The following is an 18,042-nucleotide window of genomic DNA, read 5'->3' on the forward strand; positions in this document are numbered from 1 at the left end:
CTCCATGATTCCGCCTACTATTTCCTTCCTCACCATTCTGAAGCAACACAGCATAGCAGGGAGATCACACAAACATGTTGATTCCAGCACTTCTGCTACTGATGTTGCATCATGGAGGCCAAAATCATTGCAGAAGTACTCATCTCCCCTGCAATTATCACAATTGCTATAATTGATTTACCAACTCAAAAAGCTTTCTAGGAAAAAGAAAATCACCAAGCAAGTCTGAAATATGTATAAGTCCCCCAATGGCCCATTGATTGCTAAGAATCATGAGAAGAGGGAACCAGGGCTCTGTCTTTTGGATCGCTTTCCCTCTTCCATTGCACACCTCAAGATTCAGATGGTGGTGCTCTATTGGCACTCAAGGGTTACTCTTGTTGCACTTTTGAACATCAGGATTCAGAGGAAACACTTCTCTTCACTCAGACCCATTTTCAGAATCTGCTGCCATGCACCTTGTTCAAGTCCTACTGATGGTAGCAACCATGTTGATGTAGAAAGAGACACAGGAGCCCCGATGCGTGGAGGGGACTTTGACACGAGGATGGTGTTGCTGTTGCTCCTGCTGCTGCTCTTTCTGTTGCTGCCAAACGTGGTGTGGAAAGTGCACGCCATGAAGTGCAGTGGAAATCAGCCTCCCTACATTCCACAAGAGTGGTACCAGCCAGGGGATCTCTTCATCGGTGGGGTGACATCTCATCTCCATTACCCTCCCCCCAAAGTGTCATTCCTCAGACATCCTTCTAAGGAGAAGATAAAATTTCTCATGTAAGGAATTCTCCTTCTACACCTTCTCCCAAATTATCTCTGTTTTTATTTTGGTGATTCTTTAGATTTGTATGGCAGACTGCAAAGCACTTATAGTCTTAGTAAGTAATGGGAGTAGATCTTTGTAAAGAAACAGAAGGATGGAGTGCTGCTGGATGGGATCCCTTCTTCCACAGGGTGATATGACATGTTGACACCTCCTTCATCCATTTTTGAAAAGAAGATGTGTAATAATTAGTAGAACTAGGACCCCAGCAGCTGGTGCTCATAGGCTTATTGTTTCAGATACTGGAGGTAGCACATAAACTTCAATAGTAGTAGCCATTGATAGCCTTCTCCTCCAGTTATTTATCAAAACTCCTTTTAAAGCCATCCGAATTAGTGACCATCACTACATCTTGTGGTAGTGAACTCCATAATTTAACTATGCACTGTGTGAAGAAGTGCTTCCTTTTATTTGTCCTGACTCTTCCACCAATCAGCTTCATGGGATGACCCACGGTTCTAGTATTTTGAAATTGGAGAAAAATGTCTCCCTATCCCCATTCTCCACATTATGCATAATGTTGTACACTTTTATCATGTCTCCCCTTATCCTTCTTTTTTCCAAGCGGAACAATCCCAGCTTCTGTAACCTTCCCTCATAGGGGAGAAGCTCCAGCCCCTTAATCACTTTAGTTGACATTTTCTGCACTTTTTCCAGCCCTATAATATCCGTTTTTTAGGTGTGGTGACCAGAACTGTACGCAGTATTCGAAGTGTGGCTGCACCATAGATTTGCATAAAGGCATTGTGATACTCGCAGTTTCATTCTCAATTCCTTTTCTTAGAATGCCTAACGTGGAGTTTGCCTTCTTTACACTGGCCACACACTAGGTGGACATTTTCATCGAGCTTTCCACCAAAACTCCAAGATTTCTTTCCTCTTTGATCACCACCAGCTCAGATCCCACCAGGTTATACTTAAAGTTGGGGGGGGGGGGTTTGCAGCAACGTGCATCACCATACACTTGTTTATCTTGTGCACCACTTAACTCTCCTATGAAACAGCATGTTACCTTTTTGCAGGGTGTCGACAAAGTTCTACCAGCATGTCCTGGCTTTGGTGTTTGCCATAGATGAGATCAATGACAATCCCAAGATCCTGCCCAATGTCACTCTTGGGTTCCACATCTATGACAGCTACACTGATTCAAAGAGGACCTATCGTGCCACTTTAGACTTTCTCTTTAACTCCCATCAGTTTCTCCCCAACTACAAATGTGACATCCAGAAAAATCTAATAGGAGTCATCGGGGGACTTAGTTCTGATGCCTCCTCGCGAATCGCAGACATCTTAGGTCTTTACAAGGTTCCACAGGTAGGATCAGCTCATGGTGATTCCTCCAGACTCCTCTGTAATTCATTCTTCAACACTCCTTCCAGGAGCAATTTGATGGTTTGACAGGATGCAGTGGTAGTAATGGAGTGGGGAGCAGAGTAGCTGAACTAAGTAGAGTTTCATTTGGAATACTATGGGGGTATTCAAATTTTTAGATGAGAAGTGGGATGTTCCAAATCTTGAGGGTTTAATCCAGCTTTAGTCATACCTGGAATTGATCCAGTGATTCCAGTGTCTCTGCTTCTACTAAATGTCAAGCTAACATGGTGAGCTTAACATGTGTAGAGAAAGATTGTTCCAGTGGTGGTAGGATAGAAATATCTGGAGGAATCTTTGACCAGTTGTGCATCTCTATGTATGTTTATATATGTAAAATGTGGGGGATGTTTTTCTGCAAAGAAGTAAGTTGGAGACAGTGGAAGCACAAGAAAAATATTCATTGGCGGGGGGCAAAGAAAGGGGAAATTACATTTCACATCAATCAGAATTTGGGTTCATCAGTAAGTCTAGAGTAATCTCACACAGGGACACATTTCATAGCATATATGTTGAATTGGGGGTGTGCACAGCCCTACTACATAGGTACTCCAGTAGAACTTAATTAAGGGTACAGATTATTTGTACAGCTCAACCTGGGTTGAATGAACACATATATGAGTATGAATTTATGAATGCATGATAACACAAAGAGGGACCATGGCTTCACACATATTTCTGCCTTCGGGAAAGAAAATCAGCCCATGGGTCCCAATCTCAATGTTTTCCCACACCACATAGAAAGGAAAAGCAGGTTTGGGAAACCTTATACTACATTTCAGCTTTCAAAAAGGTGGTGTGATGTCCTGTTCATTATAATTTCCTGATCTGTGTGTTCCATCCCACAAATTCCCTGAAGGCTGAATTTCATGTTACTTTTCTGATGTAGCTTTTTCATCTTTGTTCAATTAAAGTTAAATACCGGGACTTAATACGGATCAGGATCCTAAATTAAGGATAGTGGGTTTTAACCCTTTGCCTGCTATTTACATTAAAGCTTTTTGGGTAATGTGAATTGGAGGGATGAAGGGGCCTGATCCAGATTGGGACTACAGTGGGGGCAAAGGATGCAAATCTCCCTAGCCTTCCCTATGCTAGAGTCCCAATCCATGTACTAACATATAGAGCGTCATCACACAGGCATTTCATGACGGACCCTTCTCCACCTCCACTTTTGACTCTCATTAACCAAGACCACATGGCCCATTCAGGAGGCATTTTTTGTCGTGCCACTTCTCCTTCACACAGCAAGAGATTGTGCTACATTCCATTATTTTTAAGAGGGGGAATAGATTAAAAGAGGTATGTTTTGCAATGGAAAAATGAGCTGTAGGAGTGGGAGGTAGACAACGATGTGTAAAGGACACACGTATATCCATAAGTGGGCAGTAGCGAGTGTGTGATAAAAAGCTTGTCTGATGAACCTCACAGTCTAACCTTGTGAGGTAACATCCCATGCTGAAAGGGAACAGCCCCCTCTAAGAGAATTTCTCTCAAGTGCTTGATGTACTTACAGCATTTTAGCTTCAGAGTGAAACTAATCATCTGTTTTCTGCTGTAGGCTTATATGGGGCAAAAAAAACCCACCCCTCTTTAATCGGTGTGACCAGCTGCTCAATACATCACCAAACCAATGCATGACACCCCTCCTTCACAAGAATGAATACCATACACAGCTATTTTTCACCAAACTTTGCAACCTGTATTCAATATGCTAAGCTGTATGTACTAAAGTAAAAAGGACATTCTGAAATGTCATTCTTTCTCTCTTTTTCTTTGCTTCTCTTTCCTTCCTTGTTTTAGGTTTCATATGGCTCATTTAAGTCTGCAGTGAAAGAACAAACCAATTCCCCTTCCTTTTACCGCATTGTCCCTAATGTAGACCTGCAATACCAAGGACTTGTCCAGTTATTTCAGCATTTCAGATGGAACTGGGTTGTACTCATGGCTACGAAGGATGAGGGAGGAGATCATTTCTTGCAGGTCATGGAGTCTCTGCTTTTGCAGAACAGAATCTGTTCAACATTCACAGAAAGATTTGAAAAAAATGTTTATCTCCATGATATGCATAAAATCATCTTTGAAAAATTGGGACTTTTGCAAACTCTCATGGAGAGCAAAGCCAATGCGGTTGTTATACATGGAGAATCTTCAGCCATAACATGGTTGGAATTTTTAATATATGGAAGCAGGATGCTTCCGCTAATTTTTCCTCAGAATAAGGAGAGGTTCTCTGCAGCAAAAGTATGGATAACGACAGCCCAAATTGATTTCATAATGAATACCTTAGTAATACTTGGTGGATTTGATATACAATTCCTCCATGGTGCCATCTCCTTTACAATTCCATCAATGGAGCTTCAAGGCTTCCAAGAATTTCTTCAGCTTGTAAATCCTTTCTGGGAAAAAGAAGACGGTTTTGTTCATGATTTCTGGGAACAAGCATTTTGTTGTTCATTTTCACCCTCAATTGTGAGTCTCATAGGTGGAACATGTACCGGAGAGGAGATGCTGGAGAGTCTTCCTGGAGGTGTTTTTGATATGAACATGAGCGGCCACAGCTACAGTATCTACAATGCTGTCTACACTGTGGCACAAGCCTTACACACCTTCTACATGGCTAGAGTCAACCACAGAACAATGGAGAGTGGAGAAAGATTGTTTCCTGAGAATGTAGAACCCTGGCAGGTAACATTTTCACAATGACAGAAGTCAACAGTCATGGTGTAATTTTTGGTCTATCGAGTGACATGCTGTAGCCAGAATCCTAAAAACTAACCTATGTTATGTCAATGAGGTAGCTAGCACCTATATCTTTTCTTTTTTCTTATATTTGGGGTGGGGGTCTTATATGTTATTTCGTAGATAGGCAGGGTATAAATTGAATAAATAATAATAATAATAATAATAATAATAACAACAACAACAACAACAACAACAACAACAACAATTTATTGGGATTCCTTGTGCAGATGTTGTATGTTTAATACTTCTTTCCCAGGCCATGAAACCTATTTGAACAATCTTCATGATAATATTACAACATTTTCTAAACCCTTTGATTGGCTTTCTCTCTCCATCTAGCTCCACTCATTGATTCAGACAATCTCATTCAACAACACTGCTGGAGATGAAATTACATTTAATGAACGTGGAGAACTTGAAGGGGGATTTGATATTACAAACTTTGTCACCTTCCCAAATAAGTCCTGTGTCAGGGTCAAAGTGGGAAGGCTGGATCCTCATGCTCCTCCAGGCAAAGGAGTCACCATTAATGAGGATAGAATCAAATGGCACCGAGACCTGACTCAGGTGGGGAAAGAAGTGCATTTCTTTACACAAGGCATAATTAATTCAAAATTCATTGGAACACTGTAGTGGGAAAGAGGAGAAATGGCTTTTTCAAAGGGCCAAAACAATATATGGTGGGTGAAGATTCCACTTGAAAAAAACCCAACGTAACAAAAATTCAACATCTGACAGGACAGGTTTTGACTTAGGCCATTTCTACACTTGCCTTTTCCCCCAGGATCATCCAGGGATCATTTGTGTGCATCCAAATGACACACAGGGGATCTCGGGAGCAGACAGGCATGATCCCTCCATTTTCCTGGGATAATCCTTAGGTGTAGGAAGGGAATATGGTGCACTAGTGGTGTTACCCATTGTTACATTCATGTGAAATCTGAGAAAGACTAAGTATGGAAATTCAAATATTGTAGAGTTCGTGCAGTGTTTGGTGAATTGGATATAACTCTAAATGAATGCACCGCCTGTGCACTTAGTTATCTAATATTCCTTGACTTTTGCCTTCCTTTTTACTGGTCAATAATTTATATGTGTCATGGGCTCGCCAAACTTTTTCTTAATATAAACCTCTTGCAATACTTTTTGGACAGATGCCACCTCTTTCTCTGTGCAATGTCTACTTGAAGGATTTTTTTTTCATTGTCAATTTTATTGAATATGTGTAAGCATTGCGTTATAAGAGTTTGTTGGCATAGCATAGCGAATGAAGCTTTGGGTGGCATAGAATGGGTTTAAATAGATGCACAAGTGATGGGGAAATGATTTAATGTTAAGGGGGCAAGGAGGCATGCACACATAGAACAGTGTATCAATGGTTAGATACTTTGGTGTAGATAAGGCCTGATGAAATATGATTTGGAAATATGATTTGATATTGCTCAAAGACATTAGTCATAAGAACTTGTGACTTTTACCAACTGTATGTGTTCCTGTTAAAGGAACTAAGTGAAAGGAAAGGTTCACGGTGATGAAAAGATAGAGTTGTGGTTTAAAAAATCCTGAAGAACTGAGAAGGAAGCCACACAGTTGACCACTTGAAAAGCAAAAGTACTGTACATCAGAAGGGATGGAACATTCTGGGAAGAGGATGATCTAAATTGATGATGTGGACCAATAGACTTAGAATAAGTATTAGGAGGGAGATCTTTGTCTTTGAGAAGGGTATTTAAGTCTGAACACAAAGGAGAAATTTCCTTTCCCTCAGGCATGACATCCAAGACATTGCTCTGAGCCTAACATGTAGGCCCCAGTGACTCCTTGGTTTTGTCTGGGAGAAAAAGAAGCCCATTTGCAGAGAAGAACTCCTTTGCAGAGTCAGTATGAGTGATGCAAAATGTGTGAGTATACAGATTCTCTTTTTTCTTTTCTCAAACCATCAAGACCTAAGCTGACTTTTCAGCACTGGATTGAGCCAAGTTGCTAGGCCTAAAACCAAGGTCTTTCTTGAGAATGGGAAAGAGTCCAAAACCAGTTTAGTCATTGGGAGAGGGTGTTCGTCTATGTTTGTCTAAGTAAAGATCTTGTTCTTCAGGAATCTTCCAGACTGATGAGTATATCCTTTTAATTTGCTTGGCTGAATGGAGGTTCATGTGTTTGTGTAACTTTCTTAAATTGTTTTAATAAATGTTTGAAAGCTCTAACACTTTCATTGAGTTTGTGAGTCTGAGGCCTCATCTACACCAAGCAGGATAATGCAGTATGAAAGCAGTATATAAAAGGCAGGAGCCACACAAAGCAGAATATAGCAGTATGAAAGCGGTGTATGGTGTGGGTCAATGGGCCCCAACAGTTGTCAGTGTTTTTTAATACCACTATTAAGCAGTGGTGTGGCTCCTGCATTATATATAACACTTTCGTACCGCTTTCATAGTGCAATATCCTAGTTGGTGTAGATGAGGCCTGAGTGAAGACAATCATTCTGTTACTTATCTCTACAGGTTTCACGTACTATAGTGGGGTGCAATCTTGAGGGGTATAGATAAAAAGTATTGTGGGAATCTATTCTTCAAGGCAGCCTACATTCAGTACCTCTCAAGTAAAAGGTTATCAATATTTTTTTACCCTGCCTAGTGCAATCCCTGGACTCATCTTCACCAAGCAGGATATTTAATGATGAAAGAGGTATATAAAAGGCAAGAGCCACACCAAGTAGCATATAGCGGTATGAAAGTGGTAGTATGTCGTATGTCTCAAGGGGACCCAACAGTTGTCAGTGCATTTTCAATACCACTATAAAGAAGTAGTGTGGCTCCTGCCTTTTATATACCGCTTCCATAGTGGAATATCCTGCTTGGTGTAACGAGCCCCCTGTTACAAGGAAAAAGAGTAGAAGAAAGGAAAGATGATGTTGCTCATCATTACCTTCATGAGAATTCTGAGACTGGTGTGGAATGAAATGCTAAACTACTTGTATCCTAGATCAGATAAGGAATGGAAGTTTTAAAAGGGTGACCATATGAAAAGGAGGACAGGGCTCCTGTATCTTTAACAGTTGCATAGAAAAGGGAATTTCAGCAGGTGTCATTTGTATATATGGAGAACCTGGTGAAATTTCCTCTTCATCACAACGGTTAAAGCTGCAAGTGCCCTGCCCTCTTTTAAATCTGGTCACGGTATAGCTGCAGTATAGCTCCTGCTGCTTTGACTGTTGTGGTGAACAGGAAATTTCACCAGGTGTGACATGCATACAAATGACACCTGCTGAAATTCCCTTTTCTATGCAACTGTTAGATACAGGAGCCCTGTCCTCTTTTTCATATGGTCATCCTAAGATTTAATCTTCTAAGGTTCATAGGTGAAGTTTAGATACTCCTCCTACATTTTGTGCCATCTATTCAGTATCATTGGTCTTCCTGCTTACTAATAGATCATCTGAAGTGAAATTAATTCCTCGAACATCAAGTTAATACTAAGCTCTTCGAATAGGTGCCACCTCTTTCACAGTGTACTGACAACTGCCATCCAGGGTACAGCAAGAAAAAGATAGAGGGGGAGAAATTTTGCTGCTATGATTGTGCTCCATGTCCAGATGGGATGTTCTCAAACAAGAATGGTAGGACATATGGTATCACTGATACATATTACTGGCAAGCAACCCTTCTCCATGTTCTATTGTCAATTACATTCTCAAGAGTTTTTGACATCTTATGCATTGCAATTGATAGATGTAATTTTATTGACTTTTCCTCTTGTCCATCTTGAGGGGGACAGTTTTAGAAACATAGGTAAAACATTTTAGCATTCATAAAAATAAAGTTCCCAGAAAATGCTAAAGGAGTAATAGCTGGTACTCTATAAGAACAGGAAGAGGTACCCTGCACCCCTAATGAAGAAAGAAGTCACAGGAGCATACATGAAGAAGCCTCCCTTCTTCAAAGATACTTCAGGATGTTCGTCAAATTTTGGTTTCTCCTCTTCTTCCACTTGAACCTGCACTGAAACTGCCTACTGTTACTGAAACTGCCTAATTATGACTGTTTGTGCTCCAGGTCGGGAAAGCCTCCAGCAGCCAAGCCAAACTAGGCTACTGGGGTGTTTCAAATCCTTCATGATTCTCAATAATAAGCAAGAAATATAGAAAAGTTGGATGGTACTGAGCTAATGATGGAAGTGAAAGAAGAGGATAAGAGACATGATTATTATGGGTGTGCATGGACCCCCCGATCTGCTTCTCTTCCAGATCTGCAATTTGTGGATCGGGCCGCTTCGCTCTGTCCCACTCCGCCTTTAGTCTGTTCCGCTCCACTGCGGAGCTCCGGATCGGAGCTCCGCTTCCCCCCCCCATAGACTTGCATTGAAAGCCAAAAAAGTATACAACTTTTTTTCTGTTACAGTTAGAAACCTCAAGTTTGGCACCATCACACCTCATGGACATATACACAAGCATGCCAAAGCTCAAGCCAATCCAAGCCTCCCCTGATTTTTGGGGAATTTATGAAAATTGGACACCCCATTTTCCGACATGGACTTTTCTCCGACATTTTGACAGATAAAAAAAATTGAAGTGGGCACCTTCACAGATGCCATCTAGATCCACAATCATGCCAAGTTTCAAGCAAATCCCATCATCCCCTGATTTTTGGCGGGGCTCTAACCTCTAACGCACCACCCATAACCTCAATTCACACCCCTTTCGATAGCTCTGTCAATGTTCATGTTAGAAACCTCAAACTTGGCACCATGATAGATTATCCATGGATACACATGCACGCCGAGACTCAAGGCAATCCCATCATCCCCTGATTTTTGGGGAATTTTTGAAAATCAGACACCCCAGTATCTCAGGGATTTGAAGCTGCAGACAGCTCAATGGGGCCATTTCAAAGGAAATCCAAACATGCCATGAATTGGGGAGTAGAGATAAACCTAAATATGAATCTTCTTCCACACTTGAAAAATTGATTTGGAACTGCCAAAAGTCTAAGTGAGCGCAGGAAGGACTTCTCCCCTGAGTCAAAGCAAGACTCACACAAACCATCCCTGTGATGTGGGCAGGGGAGGAGGGAGGGAAGGCAGGCAGGCAGCAGACATTTCTGGGGGTACAAGGAAGTGAGCAAAGGATAGTTTCAAAGCCAGTAATGCATTGCAAACCATCCCTGTGAGGTGGGAGCAGCACAGAGAGATGCCTTTTCTTTTGCATCCCATAACTACTAGGAGGCTAGGAGGATAAGAGTAAAGCTTTGTGATCCTTGCTTCAGAGTTGATTGACTGCATTGTGATCACAGCCATTACTAAACAACAAAATAATAATGTTAATAGCACTACTAGTAATTAATATTAATAGCAACAACAACAACAATAAGGAGTTTAACCAGCCTGCCTGACTTCACTGAAGAGAAAAAGCCAGGAGAGCTTGGGCTATGGGGTGTAAATAATAGGGGTGTGCATGGACCCCCCGCTCCGCTTCACTTCCAGATCTGCAATTTTTGGATCAGGCCGCTTCGCCCCACCCCTGCTCTGCCCATTTCCGCTCTACTCCGCTCGGAGCTCCGGATCCGGATCGGAGTTCCGTTTTTTTCCCCATAGGCTTGCATTAAGCTAAAAAAGTATACAACTTTTTTTTGGTTCAAGTTAGAAACCTCATGTTTGGCACCATGACACCTCATGGGGGTATACACACGCACGCCAAGTTTCAAGGCAATCCCATTATCCCCTGATTTTTGGGGAATTTATGAAAATCGGGCACCCCATTCAGACCCCTTGGGATAGCTCTGTCAATTTGCACGTTAGAAACCTCAAGCTCACCACCATGACAGCTTATCCATGTGTCCACATGGACGCCCAGACTCAAGGCAATCCCATCATCCCCTGATTTTTGGCGCGGCTTAACTCACCCCAAATTGTCCCATTCTACAACTACGTCAATTTGTACGTTAGAAACCTCAAACTTGGCACCATGATAGCTTATCCATGTGTCCACATGGACGCCAAGTTTCAAGGCAATCCCATCATCCCCTGATTTTGGGGGAATTTTTGAAAATCGGGCACCCCATTCACACCCCTTTCAATAGCTCTGTCAATTTGCACGTTAGAAACCTCAAACTCGCCGCCATGAAAGCTTATCCAGGGATACATATGCGCACTGAGACTCAAGGCAGTCCCATCATCCCCTGATTTTTGGGGAATTTATGAAAATCCCACACCCATTCACACCCCTTTCCAATAGCTCCATCAATTTGCACGTTAAAAAAAACCCTCAAACTCACCACCATGACAGCTTATCCAGGGATACATATGCCGCACTCCGAGACTCAAGGCAGTCCCATCATCCCCTGTTTTTTGGCGGGGCTTAAACCTGCAGACCTCTCAATGGGGCCATTTCAAAGGAAATCCCAACATGCCATGAATTGGGGAGTAGAGATCAACCTATATGAATCTTCTTCCACACTTGAAAAATGGATTTGGAACTTCCAAAACTCCAAGTGAGCGCAGGAAGGACTTCTCCCCTGAATCAAATCCAGACACACACAACATCCCTGCAAGGCGGGCAGGGAGGAGAGAGGGAAGGCAGGCAGTCAGGCAGGCAGCAGACATTTCTGGGGGCATAAGGAAGTGAGCCAAGGATAAGCCAGTAATGCATATAAAATAAACGAAGGAGGGGTGGAATTAAAAGCAGCAGTGTTGCTAAATAAACAACAAGAAGAACTTTTTAAAAAAGGTTATATCTGTCTTTTACCAGTAATAGGGGGACGTGCCCGGGGGAGGGGGAAGCAGCTGCCAATTTGACTGGTCCTAGTAGTGACCAGTCTTTTAAAAAGCAAGGCTGTCAGTTCAACTCATGAAAGCCATTGCTCCACCGCTAAGAAGTGGAACTGTCACTTCAACTCATGATAGGCATTGCTCCACCACTAAGAGAAGTCGACCACTCACTTCAACTCATGATAGGCATTGCTCCACCGGGTTACTCTCTTTGGAAGGCTCTGATGGCCTTCCAAGTACAGGAGAGAGTGGGGGCACGTCCACAATGAGATGCCCTAGGGGAGCTCATCCCCTTGCACCACATCTTTTCAGTTGTTCCCCAAAGTTAGGGTGGGTAGCAGTGCTCTCTTATTATTGGCTTAGTATATGATTTCAGGTTGTGTTTGTGCATTTGGTGGGGCTACTGTTTTAAAAAACACTGGGGAAAGTCCGTTCAGATTAAGAAAGAGAAGTTTCCCAGAATCCCAAGTTACCCATTTTGCCTATCCCCTCCTCCAACTTTGGGATCATGTGATCATGACCAGGAGTTGACTCTGCCCCTCAGCAATCGAAAAGGTAATCTTTTTCCCGCCTTTACCCTACTTTTAAAAAAATTCTAGCGCGCGACCCGCACCACGCAGAGAGGTGAGAGTAGTCTCAAAATGACCCCCATCCACGACTGTCTAAGCACAAGAATTTTCAGAACGATAGCTTCAAAATCAACCCAGTTAACTATGGGCGAAATGTTTCAAGATGGCGATCAGAGCGGTCCGCCTGAAAGAGGAGCTCCGAAAAATGGTTGCTTCTCTTCGCCTTGCTTCTAGGGGTCCGCAGTCCGCTTCTACTCCGCCTCTGGGCAAGGCGGAGCAGGCCAATTCGCTCCTGCTTCTGCGCTTCTAATAGGAGTGGAGCACATGCCTAGTAAATAATATAAAATGGAATAAATAAATAAGCAAAGGAGGGGTGGAATTAAAAGCAGTAGTGTTGCTGAATAAACAACAAAAAGATTTTTTTTAAAAAAGCTATATCTGTCTTTTACCAGTAAGAGGGGAGTGGACGTGCCCAGGGGGAGGGGGAATCATAATGCCAATTTGACTGGTCCTGTGTAGGGACCAGTCTTTGAGAAGTGACCTGCCACTTCAACTCATGACAGGCATTAGCTTCACTCTCTCTCCACTGGGTTACACTTTGGAGGACTCTGATGGCTCTCCAAGGTCAGGAGAGTGCACTGGGCACGTCCACATGCCCTAGGGGAGCTCATCCCCTTGAACCACATCTATTCAGTTGTTCCCCAAGGTTATGGTGGGTTAGCAGTGCTGTGTTTCCTATCTGTTATATTTGCTTAGTATATGATTTCAGGTTGTGTTTGTGCATTTGGTGGGGCTACTGTTTTAAAAAACACTGGGAAAAGTCCGTTCAAAGTAGAAACAGAAGTTTCCCAGGATCCCAAGTTACCTGTTTTGCCTATCCCTTCCTCCAACTTTGGGATCATGTGATCATGACCAGGAGTTGACTCTGCCCCTCAGCACTTCAAAAAAGGTACCTTTTCCCACTGATTTTACTCGACTTTTCAAAAAAATATAGCAAGTGAACCACAGCACGCAGAGAGCTGAGAGTGGGCTCAAAATAACCTCCATCCAAAACTCTCTAAGCACAAGAAGTTTCAGAAAGATAGCTTAAAAAACAACACAGTTATCCCCTATTCTTTTCCGCAATGCAATCCTATGGGCGAAATTTTTCAAAATGGCGATCGGATCGCGCCACAAAAAGAGAATCGCTCCGCCAATGGGCGCTTCTCTTCGCCTTGCTTCTAGGAGTCCACAGTTTGCTTTTACTCCACCTCTGGGCAAGGCGGAGCAGGCCAATTCGCTTCTGATTCTCTAATTCTAATCGGAGCAGAGAACATGCCTAATGATTATAAGCCATGCCTTCCTTCACAACACACATGGCTCTTAACAAGATTGCCTAAGAAATGGATGGGCAAAGCTTCTCTACCAGCCACCAAAGTTCCACTATTCGTTTTAAAATATATCCTCCAGTTGTTTTAGAAGTTTCTTAGGCCCTTTCTACACCAAACTATTATCCCAGGCAAATGGAGGGATCATCTCTGCCTGCTCCTGGGATCCAATGTGTGTCATTTGGATGCACAAGGATGATCCCTTGACGATCCCATGAAAAAGGCAGGTGTACAAATGGCCTTAATACCCTTAAAGCAATGTTTTATCTATCCTATTAGTAGCTTTAATATAGAGCTGGGGATCCATGCATAGTTAGATAAACCATAATCAAGATTTCATGAGATGGAAAAGCTTGAAAGAAAAGAAAATGGCTGGGCCAAGGTCATCTCTCATAGAACGAGTTTGTTTGAAAATTTGAAGGGATATAAAAATATTTAAATCATTCAATATTTAGATGATGTTATACACAGGTCACATTACTCTAAAAGAAAAAGGTTAATGAAAAAATACCAGAATTGTAAATTCATTTAAAAGTATGTTATGCAAAGGTTTTCATATCCTACCAATGTAATTAAAAAACAAACTTGGTGACCTGAAATGGCTTAGCCAAGAAAGGCAGTACTTAACTTTTAGGAAAAGTTCTTTATGATTTTTTTTATGTTTGTTTTTCAGATACAGAAATTTGTGTCAATTGTCCAAATGGTTACTATCCAAACAAATTCAAGAATGAATGCATTCCTAAAATTCCAAATTTCCTAGATTTCAAAGACACTTTGGCCAGCATTTCCATGTTTTCTGTACTTTTCTTGTCTCTCATCACAGCTCTGGTGCTTGGCATCTTCATTAGGCACCGGGACACTGCCATAGTCAAAGCAAATAACCTAAGTCTCACCTACGTCCTCCTCCTCTCCCTCCTCTTGTGTTTCAACTCTTCCTTGCTCTTCATCGGAAAGCCTAAGAAGGGGACCTGCCTTCTTCGACAAACTGCTTTTGGCATCATCTTCTCTGTGTCCCTTTCTACCATCTTGGCAAAAACGATCTCGGTGGTTCTTGCATTCATGGCTACCAAACCAGGATCCCAGATAAGGAAATGGGTGGGGAAAAGACTAGCATATTCGATTATCCTCTCGTGTTCCAGTATTCAAGCAGGCATCTGTACTCTGTGGCTGGCAACTTCTCCCCCATTCCCAGATATAGACATGACTTCAGTGACTGAAGAAAATGTCCTGCTGTGTAATGAAGGGTCAGTCGTCATGTTCTACTTTGTTTTGGGTTACATGGGTCTCCTAGCTATTGTCAGCTTCACTGTGGCCTTCCTGGCCAGGAAGTTGCCTGACAGTTTTAATGAAGCCAAGTTCATCACCTTCAGCATGTTAGTCTTTTGCAGTGTGTGGGTGTCCTTTGTTCCAACCTACCTCAGCACAAGGGGAAAGTACATGGTGACTGTGGAGATCTTCTCCATCTTGGCTTCTAGTGCTGGGTTACTCAGCTGCATCTTTTTCCCCAAATGCTACATTATTGTCATGAGACCTGAGTTGAACACCAGAGAGCTCCTAATACGAAGAAAGGTGTAAATACAGGATTTATATTTTCATTGAAGGCCTTAGTATCCTTCCTACACAAGAACATAAACCTGAATTGTGATTAAAGTAGCATATCTAGATTTGACTGTGTGATATTTCCTATTCCAATCATTTTCCTTATGTACGTGAATAAATAAGTAATAATTAACCAATCCATGGAGCCATTTTTCTGTTTTAAATATATAATGAACGCTACAATTGTTTGAACATGATTACCATGCTTGCTTTGTCACATGTATACTTAGTAAACATTACAACTGTTTGAGGAATTAGCCCTATTTTCAAGTTGAGTCCACACTTTCAAAGTATACCACTGCAGCACTGGCTAAATCTAAAGAGTAGGGTGAAACCAGCATTCCCTGGTATCATAGAGTTTTCAAGTCTGTAGAATCAGAAGGTCCTGGGGTCCAGGCATTGCTAAGCCTCAGTACTGACTCCACAACAAACGTTTCGAGGTGAGCTGCAAAGATGGGTGTCCAGCCAGGAGTTCCAAGAGACAGTCAAGCAGAAGGGCTGCTCCTGTGACTACTATTGACAAGCATTGAAATTGAACAAACATTGAAACACTACTCTGCTTCTTAGGACAAAAGGAGAAAAGTTTTGGGTGTATTTCAGAAAAGATAATGATTGAAGGCTCCCTTTTGAAAAGGGTGGCCATAGACACTCCACGGGTCAATTGGTGAAAAGGATCACAAGAAAGCACATGGCTCCCGGCATTCTGGAGTGACACTGTCTTCATTGTAACCTAATGTGGGCAGTTTAGCACACTGAACGGCTCTGTAAACAAGGAAAACTATGCCCACTTCCTGTTTGATTCCACTCTGGAGGTCACTGTGGATCATTCTGAAGTTACAGCACAGTTGTTGTTGCACTGCGAATCACAACAAAATTGTTGTAACATTTGACAAATTTCTTTGTTTCACAGCTTACCTGCTTTCTTTAATCTCTTCCCAGATGTAGGGATGTCAAGTACTCAAAACTTTAGACAATTTTATTATTTTTCATTGGTGCAATGAAAGTATTACATTAAAATGGATTTTGGAATTTTGCAAAGGGCCAACATGCTGTTATTTCCTAGATTTTTTAAGGTCTGTCCACCACAGTTTGTTTGTTTATTTATTTATTTATTTGTTTATTACATTTTTATACCGCCCAATAGCTGAAGCTCTCTGGATGGTTCACAAAAATTAAAACCATAACAAAGCAAACAACAGGTTAAAAGCACAAATACAAAATACAGTATAAAAAGCACAACCAGGATAAAACCACACAGCAAAATTGATATAAGATTAAAATACAGAGTTAGAACAGTTAAATTTAAATTTAAGTTAAAATTAAGTGTTAAAATACTGAGAGAATAAAAAGGTCTTCAGCTGACACAGTTCACAGTGACGGTTCAGCTGGCACAGTCCTCAATTGGCACAGTTCACAGATTTCAGTCAGTAATGCTGGGCATGTTTCGCTTGGAGAAGAGAAGATTGAGGGGAGACATGATAGCACTCTTCAAATACTTAAAAGGTTGTCACACAGAGGAGGGCTAGGATCTCTTCTCGATCCTCCCAGGACACAGAATAATGGGCTCAAGTAAAAGGAAGCCAGATTCCAGCTGGACATCAGGAAAAACTTCCTGACAGTTAGAGCAGTACGACAATGGAATCAGTTGTTTCCATTGTCGTACCCTTTCCAACTCTGTGATTCTATGCAGGGCATTGGATACAAAGCCGAGTCCCGTCAATATTAAATGGGCCATAGGCTGTTGGAAATGCTAAAAGTTGCTTGTTAGACTAGAAAAGAAAATATTCATTTTAGAACATCCAGCATCCTATCGTGCCACTTTAGACTTTCTCTTTAACTCCAATCAATTTCTCCCCAACTACAAATGTGACATTCAGAAAAATCTAATAGCAGTCATCGGGGGACTTAGCTCGGATATCTCCTCATGGATCTCAGACATCTTGGGTCTTTACAAGGTTCCACAGGTAGGATCAGCTCATGCCTTCCGCCTTTTGCCTGTACATCCAGAGGATTTCAAGCTTTTAGGATTTTCCTTTCAAGGAAAGTTCTTTGTGGACAGGGCTCTCCCTATGGGATGTTCTGGGTCCTACTTGACCTTTGAATGGTTCAGCTTGTTTATCGAGTGGGCTTGGAGAATTAGGACCAGGTCTAGCAATTCTATACATTATTTGGACAATTTCCTGTTTGCAGGGAGTTCACAGTCCAATCAATGTAAGATCTTCATGGAAGAATTCGAGGCCTTAGCAGAGGAACTGGGAGTCCCGTTAGCACAGGAGAAGACAGAGGGCCGCACCACTGCTTTGTCCTTCCTTGGAATCCACATTGATTCTGTCCAGCAATCCTGTAATCTCCCAAAGGAGATATTAGGGACTTTGAGGGCTTTAGTAGATGCAGCACACGCTGCCAAGGAAGTGACTCTGCGTCAGTTGCAAGAGTTAGTCGGGCACCTCAATTTTGCCTGCAGAGTAGTTGCTCCAGGGTGCGCCTTCCTTAGGCGCTTATGTGATGCTCTGAAAGGGGCTAAACGGCCCCTTCATCGCATTAGGGTTTCTGCTGATATGCGGGCAGACCTCGAGGTCTGGTTGACCTTCCTTCAGAGTTATAACAGAATATCTTTCTGGAGATAAGAAATTTTGTTGGAATCACAGTTTCAAGTTAGGTCAGATGCCTCCGGAGCTTTGGGATTTGGCATTATCTTTAAGGACTGCTGGTGTGCCCAGCAGTGGCCTAGAAAGTGGAGAGAGTCCGACATATGCCGTAACTTGACCTTTTTGGAACTGTTTCCAATTGTGGTTGCAATTTGGCTATGGGC

General features: G+C 42.2%; 1 protein-coding gene across 1 annotated transcript; it reads left to right on the forward strand.

Moving 5' to 3' along the window:
- Positions 1–616: 616 nt before the first annotated feature.
- Positions 617–17,857, forward strand: LOC134405812 (vomeronasal type-2 receptor 26-like). The gene is made up of 7 exons (XM_063137064.1): positions 617–771; positions 1,840–2,131; positions 3,992–4,876; positions 5,273–5,500; positions 8,423–8,549; positions 14,305–15,200; positions 17,108–17,857. Exons 1-7 carry the CDS (start codon positions 617–619, stop codon positions 17,855–17,857), a joined length of 3,333 nt encoding a protein of 1,110 aa, XP_062993134.1.
- Positions 17,858–18,042: the final 185 nt, after the last annotated feature.

The sequence above is a fragment of the Elgaria multicarinata genome, chromosome 11 (assembly GCF_023053635.1).
Source record: "Elgaria multicarinata webbii isolate HBS135686 ecotype San Diego chromosome 11, rElgMul1.1.pri, whole genome shotgun sequence".
In the NCBI taxonomy this organism is placed as follows: domain Eukaryota; kingdom Metazoa; phylum Chordata; class Lepidosauria; order Squamata; family Anguidae; genus Elgaria; species Elgaria multicarinata.

What these genes read in the sequence shown, in the direction of transcription:
- LOC134405812 (XM_063137064.1), top strand. Translation starts at nt 617, where the DNA reads ATGAAGTGCAGTGGAAATCAGCCTCCCTACATTCCACAAGAGTGGTAC. An exon ending in GTCTTTACAAGGTTCCACAG is followed by an intron (nt 2,132 to 3,991) that starts GTAGGATCAGCT and finishes TCCTTGTTTTAG; the next exon opens with GTTTCATATGGCTCATTTAA. An exon ending in AGCTCCTAATACGAAGAAAG is followed by an intron (nt 15,201 to 17,107) that starts GTGTAAATACAG and finishes TGTGACATTCAG; the next exon opens with AAAAATCTAATAGCAGTCAT.